This window comes from Urocampus carinirostris, chromosome 6 (assembly GCF_059441175.1).
Source record: "Urocampus carinirostris isolate Australia breed hairy pipefish chromosome 6, RoL_Ucar_1.0, whole genome shotgun sequence".
NCBI classification, from domain to species: Eukaryota; Metazoa; Chordata; class Actinopteri; order Syngnathiformes; family Syngnathidae; genus Urocampus; species Urocampus carinirostris.
The window spans coordinates 28,562,936-28,577,170 of NC_142354.1; the positions used below are offsets into that span (position 1 = coordinate 28,562,936).

Genomic DNA, 14,235 nt, shown 5'->3' on the forward strand with positions numbered 1-14,235 from the left:
CATGGTCCAAAAATTATTGTGTGTTTTTTGCTACCTTTTCCCTTTTTAAAAAAAAAATCTTCTTTATTTTTTTATATGTTTGTGTGGCTGTCGGTCACCCCTCTCGTGGATATGACCAGGGTAGATAAATAGATAGATGGATAGACGGAACTCAAAGTGTGTAAAGATCCATATTTGACCAAAAGAAAACCCCAAAACATTTGATTGGAACTGCAAAAATGTAAAAGTTTTGTTTATAAAGAGGGCAAAACATACTATATATATATATATATATATATATATATATATATATATATATATATATATATATATATATATATATATATATATATATATATATATATATATATATATATATATATACCAATATATATATATATATATATATATATATATATATATATATATATATATATATATATAAATTATTTGCGATCATTAAAAAAACTGGAGTTGTTCAAAAATTACAACCTTCTTCTCCTCTGAAAAATGCAATTTTGTTTAAACAAAGCCCCTTTCCCCCACCCCTCTTAAAAAAACAATACAAACAATCAAATATTGGGGCCATAACGTAAAAAAACAACCTGAAAATTAAAAAAAAAAAGTTTTGTCGGTTAAGCTCTGAACTACAACAAAATTAATCAGTAAATTGTCGTTTGGAAAAAATACCCCCCAAAATCGGGTAATTTTGCATGGAATCTAAAAAACTTAGTTTGAATTCAAATTAGGAATCATTTTTATAAAATTGTAATCCTTTATTCAAATTGTTATCTCTTCCTTCATCGATTTTCTTTTATAACAAATGCGTAATTAACATAACGAAAATACGTTTTCTTTTTTCGGGAAAAAAAAACAACAACAAAAAAAAAAAAAACAACAACTACATTTTCTTCGTCCGGCGATCTGATTGGCTGTAGAGGCGGAACTTCCGGCAGCACCGGTTGGACTGTAGACACGAAGACTTCAGCTACCAAAAAATCGGAAGAAAGTCTCAAGAACGACTGCATGTCCAAAAGTAAGAAATTGGAATTCGAAAACGGGAATATATTTTGGGGGTAGCTAAACTTACGTGGTGGTGGCTCGTCAGCGCTTCATTCACTCAAACCAAAAAAGTGAAAAGCTAGCCGGCCAACCGTGTCGCTTTTTGGAAACTTGTGGTGCGTTTGGGGACTTCTTAAACATGTTAAGTAAAGTGTAGTACGTAGTTTATATGATATGTTCCGACAGTTTGAAAATGTTCATATTTGGTTTTATTGTTTGCAGTAGTGTTTGGTCAATTAAATAGCGCGATAGCGATTCAATGATGTCCGTTTGTGTTGGCCACCTAAAAATAACAGAAAATAAAATTGTTTTTGTTCTTTGCTTTTAGTATCCTGAAGTACACATCTCAATCCAATTTTATAGAAAAAGTGCATCCCAAAGGACATTTGTCAAGCAAGTTGTGTTGAACCGTGGTATCCTTTTACTGGACCGTAAACAAACAATAATACGTTTTAACCCCAATGTATTTACCATTTTTTCATCTACTTTTCAAACCTGTTGTAATGGTTTCCGAAGTCTAGTCTTTGCCCGTAATTGATTAGTCTGCATACCTGTCAACCTCCACGGCTCCATGCCCCATACAAAATGTTGTATTTTCCCTTACAAAATACAAAATAATCTTACACTATTTCATTTTCTCCTTCCTTTTCTTCTTAACTTCTTTATACAACATAGTAATACGTAATATGATGCATCAAAGCAAGTGAGCCGTTTGAGCGCCGGCTCTCTTTAATGAGTTGAGCCGAAAAAGCCGGTTCTCTAAAAAGAGACGGACTTCCTTTCACTACATAACTACCACATGAAATCCAAGGTGGCAGACGCATGCAACCACTCGCTTCTTTTGCAACAAGAAAAACAATATCGAGATAGAGGCTACCGTGGCGAACTCGTTTGACTTGATTGATTTGCCGTTTCGTGATAGTCGGTGTATACCGGATGGTACCCATAATTGACAAATTTGCGTTTTTCCGTACATATTTTCTTGTACGTCGTACACGTCTCAAAATGCATAATAAACGTGCTTTGTACAGCAAAAACGTACATGTTGACAGGTATGAGTTTGAGCTATTAGGTGTCGACCTTGTCATCCTTTAATGTCAAATTATAAAAACACAATATATAATGTTTATGTTTACATGCAGGCAATAATCCAATTTGAATTGGAATATTGGATTTATGCAGCAATCTGAATTGTTGAGACAAACGAATATCTTCGTAAACAATTAATCAGAAAATGAAAGCACTAATCCAAACTTTTAGTCTGACTAAATTGGAATATTGTGTGCGTTAACATGACTGTACATAATCGGAATACTGGCATTATTCCAATTTCCAATTGGATTATTCCCTGAATGTAAACAGATCTCATCTCATCTCCTCATCTCATTAGCCGTACCGCTTATCCTCATTAGGGTCGTGGGGTAAACAGATCTAGTGTTGTTTATTTTTTGTGAAAGGAGCTTTCGATATTTGTGTAGAGATTTAAGTCACCAATTAAGGAGAACTTTACTAACCTGTCCCTTCACACAGTGTTTGTTCATTGTACATTTTCGATAATGTACCTGTTGGTTTCTGTGACTGATGACAACCAGTCCAGGTATTTTGTGTTTTTCCCAAGTGATCTGATTTATTCATCTCGGCTTCAGATTGTGATGATTTCTGCAAATGGACGACATCAACCTCCATTATCGCTTTTTGAATTGGAGGAGGCGAATACGAGAAATCCGTGATGTACGACCGGTGCGCTACCGAGAGCGCTTGAAAAGAATGCTGAGGGATGGTGATGTGCTCAGGTACTAAAATATGTTAACTAATTAAAAAAGAAAAAGAAAAAAAAGAATAAACCTTCTAAATAATGCATTTGTTATTCACACATCAAGGTTTCTAGTTCAAGTGTCATTTTGTGTATCAATTTGCAGGTACCAAGGGAACTCTGATGAAGTTGGTTGTTTTGTGGCAGCAAGGCCATTGTCAAAGCGAAGTCGATATTTTGAGGTACGGATCAAATTAATACAGGAAAAATAGAAATTAAAATGGATTTGAAACGGATTTCTGGTAACTTAGCAAGGTACACTAGAAGCAGACTTCTAAACAAGCTGGTGCTAGTTAAAATTTTAATAAAAATACACTGTACGGTCTTTTGAAAAAAAAAAAAAAAACATGATAATTATCCACTTTGGGTTTTTGTTAAACTCTCATTTGTCAATTTTACACAAGAAGCAACTCATCAAGAATGAATAATATTTACATACTTACCCACTGTTGATTAAACCAGCACAACTGACATTATTATTTTCCCAAGCTGTGTAAAAAAAAAAATCTTATTTTGTCCCGCGAAACACCAGTTTGATAACGATGTGCATGGTTTGAAAAGATCAATATTTTTTAGTCCATGCGTCCATCCATTTGCTTCTGCTTATTCAGAGTCAGGTCGTGGGGGCATCAGCCTCACCAGGGATGCCCAGAGCTCCCTATCCTCAGCCACCTTATCCAGCTCATGCGACGGGATCCCGAGGCGTTCCTAGGCCACGTAGTCTCTCCAGCGTGTCCTGGGTCATCCCCAGGGTCTCCCCCCGGAGGGACATGCCCGGAACACCTCCCAAAGGGAGGCTTCCAGGAGGCATCCTTATCAGATGCCACTGCCACGTCAACTAGCTCCATTCAATGCGGAGGAGCAGCGGTTCTAAACTGAGTCCCTACCAGATGACCTGGCTTCTCACCCTATCTCTAAGGGAGAGCCCAGCAGAAACTAATTTCCAGCCACTTGTACCCAGGACATTGTTATTTCGGTCATGACTCTCAGCTCATGACCATAGGTGAGGGTAGGACCGTAAATGGACTGGTAAATTGAGAGCTTTGCCTTTCGGCTCAGCTCCTTCTTCACCACGACGGACTGGAATAGGGTCCGCTTGACAGCAGATGCTGCGCTGCTCCGTCTGTCAATCTCCTGTTCCATCCTTACCTCACTCGTGAACAAGACCCCAAGATACTTGAACTCCTCCTCTTGGGGATGGATCTCTTCAATGACCAGGACAAAGCATGCCACCCTATTCTGGCTGAGAACAACGGTCTAGATAGATAGATAGATAGATAGATACTTTATTCATCCCCGTAGGGAAATTCACACTTCCAGCAGTCTAGGACTTGTAGGTGCTGATCCTTATCCTAGCCGCTTTATACCCAGCTGCGAACCACTTCACTGAGAGCTGAAGATCACGGATTGAGGATGCACCACATTATCTGTAAAAAGCCGAGATGCAATGCTGAGACTTCCAAACTGGACCCCTTCCCCGCCAAGGCTGCAGCTAGAAATTCTTTCCATAAAGGTTTTGAACAGAATTGGTGACAAAGGGCAGTCTTGGCGGAGTCCAACACTCACCGGAAACAGATCCGACTTGCTGCCAGCAATGCGGACCAAACTCTGGCACAGAGCATACAGGGCTTACGCAGCTCTGATAAGACTGTGCGGTACCCCCTACTGCTGGAGCACCACCCACAGGGCTCCCCATTTGGACATGGTTAAATGCCCACACAACACATGTAGACCGGATAGGCAAACTCCCATGCACGTTTGCGGACCCTGCAGTGTGTAGAGATGGTCCACTGTTCCACGGCCCAAACGAAAACGACACTGTTCCTCTTGGATCCAAGAATCGGCTGATCGCAGAGGCTAAAATGTGTTATTCCCATCTAGCTGTAACACACTCTGTGGTCCCCCTTCTTGAAAAGGGGGACCACGACCCCAGTCTGCCATTCAAAAGGTACTGTCCACGCAATCTTGCACATTCAGAGCAATAATGACCTCTGGGCGGATTGCATCCACCCCTGCGGACTTGCCACTGAGGAGCTTTTTAACCACCTCAGTGACTTCAACCCTAGAGATATGAGAGCCCACTGCAGAGCCCCCTGGCTCTGCTTCTTCAGGGGAAGACACGTTATTGGAATTGAGAATGTTTTCAAAGAATTCTGCCCACCGCTTTACAATATTCCGGGTAGAGGTCAGCAGCTCCACCATACACAAAGTTGATGGATTGTGGACCAGAATTTTCTCAAAGCCATTCGAAAGTCCCCTTCCACTTCCTCGCCAAATTCTTCCCATTCTTGAGTTTTTGCCTTAACGACTGCCGAAGCCACATTCTGCTTCGCCAGCTGATACATGCCAGCTGCTTCCAGAGTCCCACAAGCCACGAGGGCCCGATAAGACAGCATCCCTGACCGGTGACCACCGACAGGTCTGTGCGTTGCCACCATGGCAGACACCAGAGTTCCAATCAGCTGCCTCGACAATAGAAGCACGGAACATGGTCCACTTGGACTTTTTGTCCCCCACCTCTCTCTGGACATGATCAAAGTTCTGCCATAGGTGTGAATTGAAACTATTTTTGACAGGAGATTCTGCTAGACATTCGCAACAGACACTACACGCTTGGGTCGGACCGGCATCTTCCCCCACCATTGCAGCCAACTTCCCATTAGGTGACGATGAGTTGACAGCTCTGCCCCTCGCTTCACCCGAGTGTCAAACATGCGGCTGCAGGTCTGATGGAATTACTACGTTCATCGACCATCAAACTGCGTCCTAGGGTGTCCTGGTGCCAGGTGCATAAATGGACACCCTTATGTTTGTACATGGTGTTTGTTATGGACAAGCCGTGTCCAATAACAAAACACCACTCAGGTTTAGCTCAGGGATGCAGTTCCGCCCAATCATGCCACTTCAGGTCTCACTGTCATAGCCCACGTGAGCGTTGAAGTCCCCAAGCTGTACGAGAGAGTCCTAAGTGGGTGCGCTCTCAAGCACACCCTCCAAGGACTCCAAGAAGGGGGGGTACTCCTTTTTGACCCAAATAGCCAATGAAGCAAAAATGATTTGATTTTTTTTTTTTTTAACCCACAACATATATTTTAGGATAAAATTAACCAAAACAGCCAAACACGCTCTCATCAGTACATTTTATTTCACTGTGTTACGTTTGATTTGATGACATCTCCGAAATAATAATGCCAGAGCCTTTTTCCCATATCAATATAAATATATTACTTAATATGTGTCTCCCTCCCACAGTTACTTATGACTGTTGGTCATATTTGTCCTAAGTAATGGTTTTAAAACAAGGTGCGAGCAATGTTTTTTTTTTTTTTTTTAAATGTCACAAAATACTGCAAACGAGGATACCAACATATTTTTTAGTGCAGAGGAGATGGAAGGCACGCGCTGTGTGTACTTTTCTGCCTTTACCTAACGCTCACCCATTGAAATTGCCCTGGGTGCTTTGCTAGCTTTTGGGTTTTTCCAGTTCTGTGGCGTTTCATAATAGTGTCTCAACAATGAACATAGATTGTTTAATGAGCTTCCACATAAAGAATTATTTAGGTTCTGTTGGTGTGACACCTTGACTGTAAAATAGAGTTAAGACTGACCTACATATACTGGACCGAACCTCCTAAGTAGTCAGTGTGGTCTCTGCTTTGTATGCGCTACCATCAGCTCATGTTGTACTTTATCTCCAAACCAGATGTACTCATGAAAAAAGCCATATATGGCTCGCGAGCCATAGGTTCCCGACCCCTGGTATAAGGTATTGTACATTACCCTGAAAACATAATTATAGGCTTGTGACAACGCCCCCCTGTAGGTATCTAATGGTGTGTGTTTATGGTCCTTTTCTGACAAACCCAAAAATTGGCTGCAGTTTCTGTGGGGCGTTAGGCCCATAATTAGCGTCTCTAGGGTGTGTTCAGCAAAAAGAGCTTACTGTTTGCACTGCTGCTGGCCCGCGGGCTCATCCATCTTCACTGGATGTTGACAAAACCGCCTTGATTCTGAGTTCAGGTCAAGTAAGTGAATCGCCGGGGGAAGTTGAAGAAACGGCCCCCTGTTGAAGATGTTTCGCCACTTGGACGCCTTTGATGACGTTCCGCTAACCTTTCACATGTTTCCATCTACACCTACGTGGGATTGCTCATTCAACGTTTCTCTTTTGTTAACAATGACCTGTCTTGAAGTGTCTCTTTTTCCATGAATGGGTGCGGGTTTTGTCAGGTCAGATTTCTTCTCCTTTGTCTATATGAGGACCGTATTTACCATGTTTCTAAGTAGAAATCATCTGTAAATTAGATAGATAGATACTTTATTCATCCCCGTAGGGAAATTCACACTTCCAGCAGTATCCTTGTGTTGAAGATAAAACAATAATAAAGTAAACGGAATATAATACATAAATACCCAATGTAACGTGTTGATATAGAGTATTTAAATTGCTTAAACTCCAGACACTTGACAGACCTTGGGTATTGTTTGGTGGTTTCCACCTGCATTAGTCATAAGAATTAAGGACTCAGTGTAATTTCTTTAAATTTTCTTGGAAGCTGCAGGAAATGATGAAACAGGATCCAAGGTCACTTACAGCCTGATGCTGTTGACCAATTTTTTTTTTGGGGTCGAGCTGGGCTATGTGGCCAGTAACAAAAATAAGTTAGTCTGGACCTTTTAAATCGGGGGGCTGCATTTGGTTAAATGATTCCCGTACTTCGGTAATACATAAGGAAAAAAAGTTATCCATTCTTTTTCATGTGCATTTAAGAATAAATTCACATGCATTTAACAAGTGCACGTTATCTTTCACGTTATGTTTGTTTATTGATAGACTATTCCATAAAATTGTTTTGGAGGCAGTTGGAACTGAAGCAAAATAATGCATTTTCAATCACCAAATTTGATATGCATTAAAACAGTGAAAATGCAGAAGTGTCCTTTTTTAGATTCAATAAACATCTTGATAAAAAAATGATATGATTAATGAATACAAATACAGAACAATGTACATTCAAAAGACACATTGTGTAATATTTGACCACGAGATGGCACTGCATTGTCTAATGTGAACAAAATCCAGTGCCATACTGTATGTGCAGAGCGTAGCAGCAAGATGCCGGACAAATATGTCGGCGACTACAGGGTATGGATTCCACTATGTAGATTGAATTTATCTACATATGAATTTTTGTAAAAATGACTTTGGTATGATTTATCATGTAATTTTGCCTACGATACTTATATACAATATATATATATATATATATATATATATATATATATATATATAGGTATAATTATATAATTGTTTTTCTTTTAAATGTTCCACTAGAATGCACGAAATACGATGCAGTGTCCTTTTAAGAAATATTGTTAAACTGGGCGCTACACGTTGATGCTTTGTGAAAAACATTTTTATGGAAGTAAGAAAGGAACACTTGGGACCAGAGTGGCACCAAAATAACACATTTGTATTCATCTCTAACTTTGGATTGGATTTAAAATTCTGATGGGCCATATGTGGCCCGCGCACCGTCGTTTACCCACCTCCAGTCTGGCCAGTTACAATTTTAAAACAATAAACATCACTTGAAACATATTCATTGAAATAATGCTGGCAAAATGCTCAAACACAAGTTTTTTGGTTTGAACAATTTTATTGACACTATTAACAGCAAATAAACAATGTGAGGTTTGAACAATTTTTCTCGACAATCTTAACAGCAATTAAGCATATTCACAATTTCGTTATTCACAATTTCGTTATTCACAATTTCGTTACATCTGACAATATGACGTTTTAACAATTTTTCGACATTTTTAACAGCAATTAAACACACAATTTCATTATATCATATCCCAACAATATGACTTTTTATCGACACTTTTAACAGCAATTAAATACTTCTTGGTTTGGTTTTTGTGAGGTTTGAACAATTTTTCTCGACAATCTCAACAGCAATTAAGCATATTCACAATTTTGTGACGTTTTAACAATTTTTTCCGACATTTTTAACAGCAATTAAACACATAATTTCATTATATCATATCCCAACCATATGAGCTTTTATCGACACTTTTAACAGCAAAGTCGAGGAGGTGACGATTTGTGCAAAAACAATTTCCCATAGATAGTAAATAACTATTAAATGGCACATTGATGAGTTGGTTAACTAGTTGTTTGCTAATCAACCAAATCTTCAATTTCTAGCCTCAATTTTATGATTTACCTAATTTTCAAATCTTCAAAATGACAAATAAATTGAAATATACATAAATATATGAAATGTGACTGTACACAGTTTGATAGTTCTAGTTTTCGATGCATTTTGAATTGTCATTGATAACAATGTAATAAACATTGTATAAAGTGTAAACATGTAATAAAGACTTTAAAGCGAAGAAAGGATAAGACTATTAGGATAAAAGGAAGAAAGTAGTGCTTAGAGACTGCCATAATTTCTAATAGCAGTGCAATAGTTATCATTTAGCATTTGCGTATAATTGTTTGCTGAATTTCTAAATCCCCTTCCCAAAAGGTGTGTTGTTCCACGGTTTTCACCGGTGTAATTATGAGAATCTATTTTGCAGATTCAACAAAGTTTATGTGATTACTAGTTTTTTTTTAATCTGTCTGTGCAAACAGCACAACCTTACACTGTTGCCACAGCAAAAGTTAGATCACAACAGAAATGAATATATTTCTTAAAGAATTGTTTCCCTGGCTCTCAATGGACTTAAGCGTTGCTTGTCACTTCAGAATTTAGTTTCCGGCTTCGAAAAATTTACGATTCCAGGTGTGAGTCCCGATTACATCATATGTTTTCTTGACTTCATCAAATCACTTCCCATGTGTATTTTCCTTGAAAATATTTTATTGTGTTTACGAGGCAGATTTGCGAAGCAAAGATAAATCTGTTGTCATTGAATTAAAAATCAACAACTTCATATTGGTTAAGAAAAGTCAAATAAGGACAGTTTCATTTTTTCTATATACCGTCATAGATGTTTCATCCCATGTCCTGGTACCTTTGGTTTTTTATTGCCTGACACCATTCCTGGAGGAAGACCTTGACTTTCCACCTAGGAAAATTACTTCTTCCTAAGAATTGACTCATATGTTGTACGATTCCAAGTTGTAAATATTTCAGGAGTCTCCTTAATAGTCTAACTTGCTTAACACAGGTCGATGATGCGATCCCAGTGAAGCCGATTGACAATATTTCATTATAGCCACAAAATGTCTCCTGACATGGATGTTTATTGAGTGAGAAGATCCTCATTACGTCAATTTGGCCTTAATATTTTAAACATGTCTGACTGGATCCAGATGGTATTTCTTGGTCTTGTAATGAATTCAGCTTGTGAAGGACTATACTTTTTTTTTCATATGGATAGATTATGGCAGATGATTGCTGGCTAATGAGGTTTTATTGCTACTGCACACAAAGTTGCAACATATTTCCATTATTGTTTTATATATTTGTATAACCACAAACAAACAATTTAGTCTACTGTGAAGCTGGTTGACTTTCAAGTGTACTCTCAACTGGGGCGATTCAATCACAAAATATATTGTGTAAAATGGAAAATCTGTAGCTCGGTCAGAATTGGAAAGTCAACAGCTCATAATAAAGCACTGATTTACTCTTATAGTCCTCAAGATTCTCTGGTTTATCGGAACAGCATTTAAAACATGTCTTAAGTAGAATTTCAACCATGTGATTATTTTGAGAGATCAATTGATGGGTGAAATCTTCAATTACTGTAAATTCCTTGACTGTCATTTTTTTGCTACATTTAAAACACTGCTGCCTAAACTATGGACCTGCTTATTTTTTTGTTTTTTTTGTCTTGGCAAGAAAAACATTTACCCAGCAACAGTGGGCTAATAAAATCAATGAATAGTTCACAGAGGTCCAATTTAATTTTATGATTCATCACAACTTAAATCAGTCAGGTGTGCGTAGGCACTTTTTGGAGGTAATTGGCGCCAATGATGCAGAGTATCAAGTGTGTTTGTTAATGGAGCTCAGTCACCTAATTCCTCAAGTGTGCGGGGGACAGATAAAAATAGCGAGCTGCCCTCATCTTCAACCATGCGCTCTAATATTGCAGTTACGCCTGACAACAATTATGACGCCCTTTTAGAGGAAAAAATTAGTCGATGTTTTATATAATGCATAACAGGAGCAAAATGGGGTTTGACGGTACTTTATTTAATATTGACTACGTACTCACCATATTGCAACACTTTCACTCACAAATCAAGTCCCATATTTACGAATACAAATTGAATAGTGGTGGAAATCATCTATGAAAAACGCTTCTGTTCTCTTTCCGTGTCACCAGAGTCATTGTCAGGTCGCTGAATTGTCTTTTAATCCTCGAGGAGCAATGACAAACGAATGCAATTTTGGCCGTCACTTTGGCATCCATCAATGGCGACTGCACAAAAACCACATTTGTGTTGCATTTTGGAACTATTCTCCACAATATGGTTTGGTTGCCATGGCATGTTGTCTAGAAGTATAGGACTAACATTCTACGCAACGCCGCCCTCATTCGCATTTTCTTACGGTGTAGTAGTAAATTTGAGCTTGTTTTCGTAATCACTCCATCTTGAGTGGTCACATGATCCGAAAACAATTGATGGCTTAAAACTGGGTGGGCCTCGTGCAAAGACTCAATTGAGTTTCGTTCTTGAAGTTCAGCAAGGAGCTTTAAATCAAGTGCGCTCGGTAGTTTGAAATTTACGTGAATTGATTTACATTTTTCAAGTTACATGTCCCACGCCAACAGTCCTCCCATAAGATGGAAATCGTTTTCTTCAAAACAAAGTACATAACTGTATATAGAAATATACCTCTGAAATGTGGGACGGAAGACTATTGCCTATGTAGTTTTATATATTGTAGGAATTTGAGGAATTTTTATTGTAAGAAGAAAGATACCCTCTGCATCTTTTTCAATGTGAATTAACTCCGGTGAGCTGGACCAGAGGTTCGGCCACTCAGGCGGGTTCTTGGCTAGAGCTCTTACCATGTTGAACCACTTTAAGGACCACAAATTTGCCATAATGTAATCCCTTTTTTTTTTTCTTCTTTCAAAAATAACCCGGGATATCTGTAATCAGTGAAGTAGTTTCCTTTTTTAAAATTTGTTATACATTGAAATCAATGAAAAACTTTTACAGGCCCAGACACTGTTTACTGTACCTGTAAACGTTTGTATACCGTATTTTCCACACTATAAGGCAAACCGGATTATAAGGCAAAAAAAAAAAAAAAAAAAAATATATATATATATATATATATATATATATATATATATATATATATATACTTTTGAGTGAGCGATTTTTCATATGCAGTATAAGTGGCACTGAACTATAAGGCACATTAAATTAAAACTTTAGTAAGAGAGAGGCTAAATTCAAATAATTGATTTTATAGAACATTAATTAACGCGACACCTGGTTTCACTAGGTCCATTCATTAATTCATAATTGGTTACTCTGCTTTCCGCACTCTGAACTATCCCCCGTTTTCGCTAGCTCAACAGCTAGTAAATGACGTCCCAAATTACAATACTCCTTTTCTTTAGTTGCTGTTCATTCGGACAATGGCCTCAACCATAACTCCTCTAAGGTCGCCTCAAAACTAAAAACAAAGTACAAAAAAAGTTTGATTAGCTTGCATTCTAGAGTTCAAGCGAAAACATGCTAACTTTAATTCAAACGAGAGTACGTAATTTTGTACAAAACATTACCATGAACAAAAATCTTCAATCATTCAAGTCATCACAATACATTTCATTCTTACTGATAATTATTGTCCAAAGCAAAAGAAGAGGATTTGTAATGAACGTTTGAAAGATGTCGTCTGAGCTACTGTCTTAAATTCTGTGCTTCTTTTGTTAGCCACAATCAACATGTTAACCACAAGAGGGTACTCAAAGACCACTCTAGAAGTTTCTCAAAGGCAAAACAGTTACCGTATGCAGTATCATTTGACTATGATTATGCATTTCCAGTTTTACCCACTGTATTTTTGGTCTATAAGGTGCATCGGATTATTTGGCACACTGGATAAGGCACAATTTCAAACTTCTGACCAATGTGGGATTTTTAGGTGCACCTTATAGTCCAAAAATACAGTATTTTTTTCCAATTACTACTCTTTTAGGGAATGTTTAGTCAATCAGAATACTGAACGCATTGTATGATGAAAAATCCATGAAGCAGCGTGACTGAAAGGTGAGGGATTTCTTTATACTTTGTCATAAATGAGCCAGGAACAAATTGTACTTGCTATGTTTCTAGAATCATTTGTTTCCATCTCTTCCTGAGGTGGAGACACAACCCTGTTGAAACTTGCCGAGCACACCCGCTGCACCGTAAAGCGATACCGTAACCACACCTTTTAACCTTTCCACTTGCTTGTGGTTCTTTCTTATGACTCATGTTGTGGGAGGCGTAGCAGTAAAGGAAGGAAGGACGGCATATGCGTCAATGGAGTTGGAGAGCCTAATCAGCACGACCTCCTTGTAGATGTGATGTCATTTTTTATGGGCTGTTGGACAGTTTTGAAGAAAGAAAAGATGCGTTCCCTTAACAATTACGTGGGATCCATTGAGGTCATGGGACAACGGAGCTGTAACTTGCCCCACGTCCCAAGAATCGCGTAATTTGCTCAGTCTTCATTTGTGAAAGCAACAGCTCTGACTGATTCCTAGCTTGATCCTCTGAGTTGTCTCAATACGGCTTTGGCTGGAACAAAATGTTCGCATAAGAACATGTTGACTTTTGTCACGGTCACCCTGATCAATTGATCTTGTTTTGATTTAATGACTTTAAAACAGGGGTGTCAAAATCATTTTCATCGATGTCCACAACAGTGTAACGGCTGTCCTCAAAGGGCCTGATGTAACTTATAATTTTAACTACTTCTCAATAGAAAATAACTTCATAACTTTATTACCTATTCAAGTCACGCACATTACCATTCATTGCATTGACAATTGTGTTCCTCTGCATTCCATAATACCAAAGTATTAATAAAATATGTACCTAAAGAACATTATTAGATTAAGTGTGTAAATAATAAAAACAACGGCCAATAAAGATTAAAATATAAAACCATTTTAAACCATTTAGTCTACCTTTGATCAGTGGTAGCACTATCGTACTCCAGTGTTATTGTTATTGTATAGTGACTTGTTTACCTGACTGCCCATTTTGCACATCTGGTTAGCTGCTCCTGTTGCACTCTTTGCACTATTAGTGCTTCAATACTCCAACTCAATACAACATTTTATTTATATCTGTACATTCAAGGAAACTGTGCTGGTCAGATGTATCGACATTTCGTTCCGTA

General features: G+C 38.1%; 1 protein-coding gene across 1 annotated transcript in view; it reads left to right on the forward strand.

The window, feature by feature from the left end:
- Window positions 1-908: 908 nt before the first annotated feature.
- spryd3 (SPRY domain containing 3) overlaps window positions 909-14,235 on the forward strand; it is a 41,421-nt gene continuing 28,094 nt past the window's right edge. Inside the window, exons 1-3 of the mRNA XM_088338616.1 lie at window positions 909-1,015; window positions 2,688-2,834; window positions 2,961-3,036. Of these exons, the coding sequence (XP_088194742.1) occupies window positions 2,707-2,834; window positions 2,961-3,036 (204 nt within the window). The 5' untranslated portion in view covers window positions 909-1,015; window positions 2,688-2,706. The remainder of the gene's footprint in view (window positions 1,016-2,687; window positions 2,835-2,960; window positions 3,037-14,235) is intronic.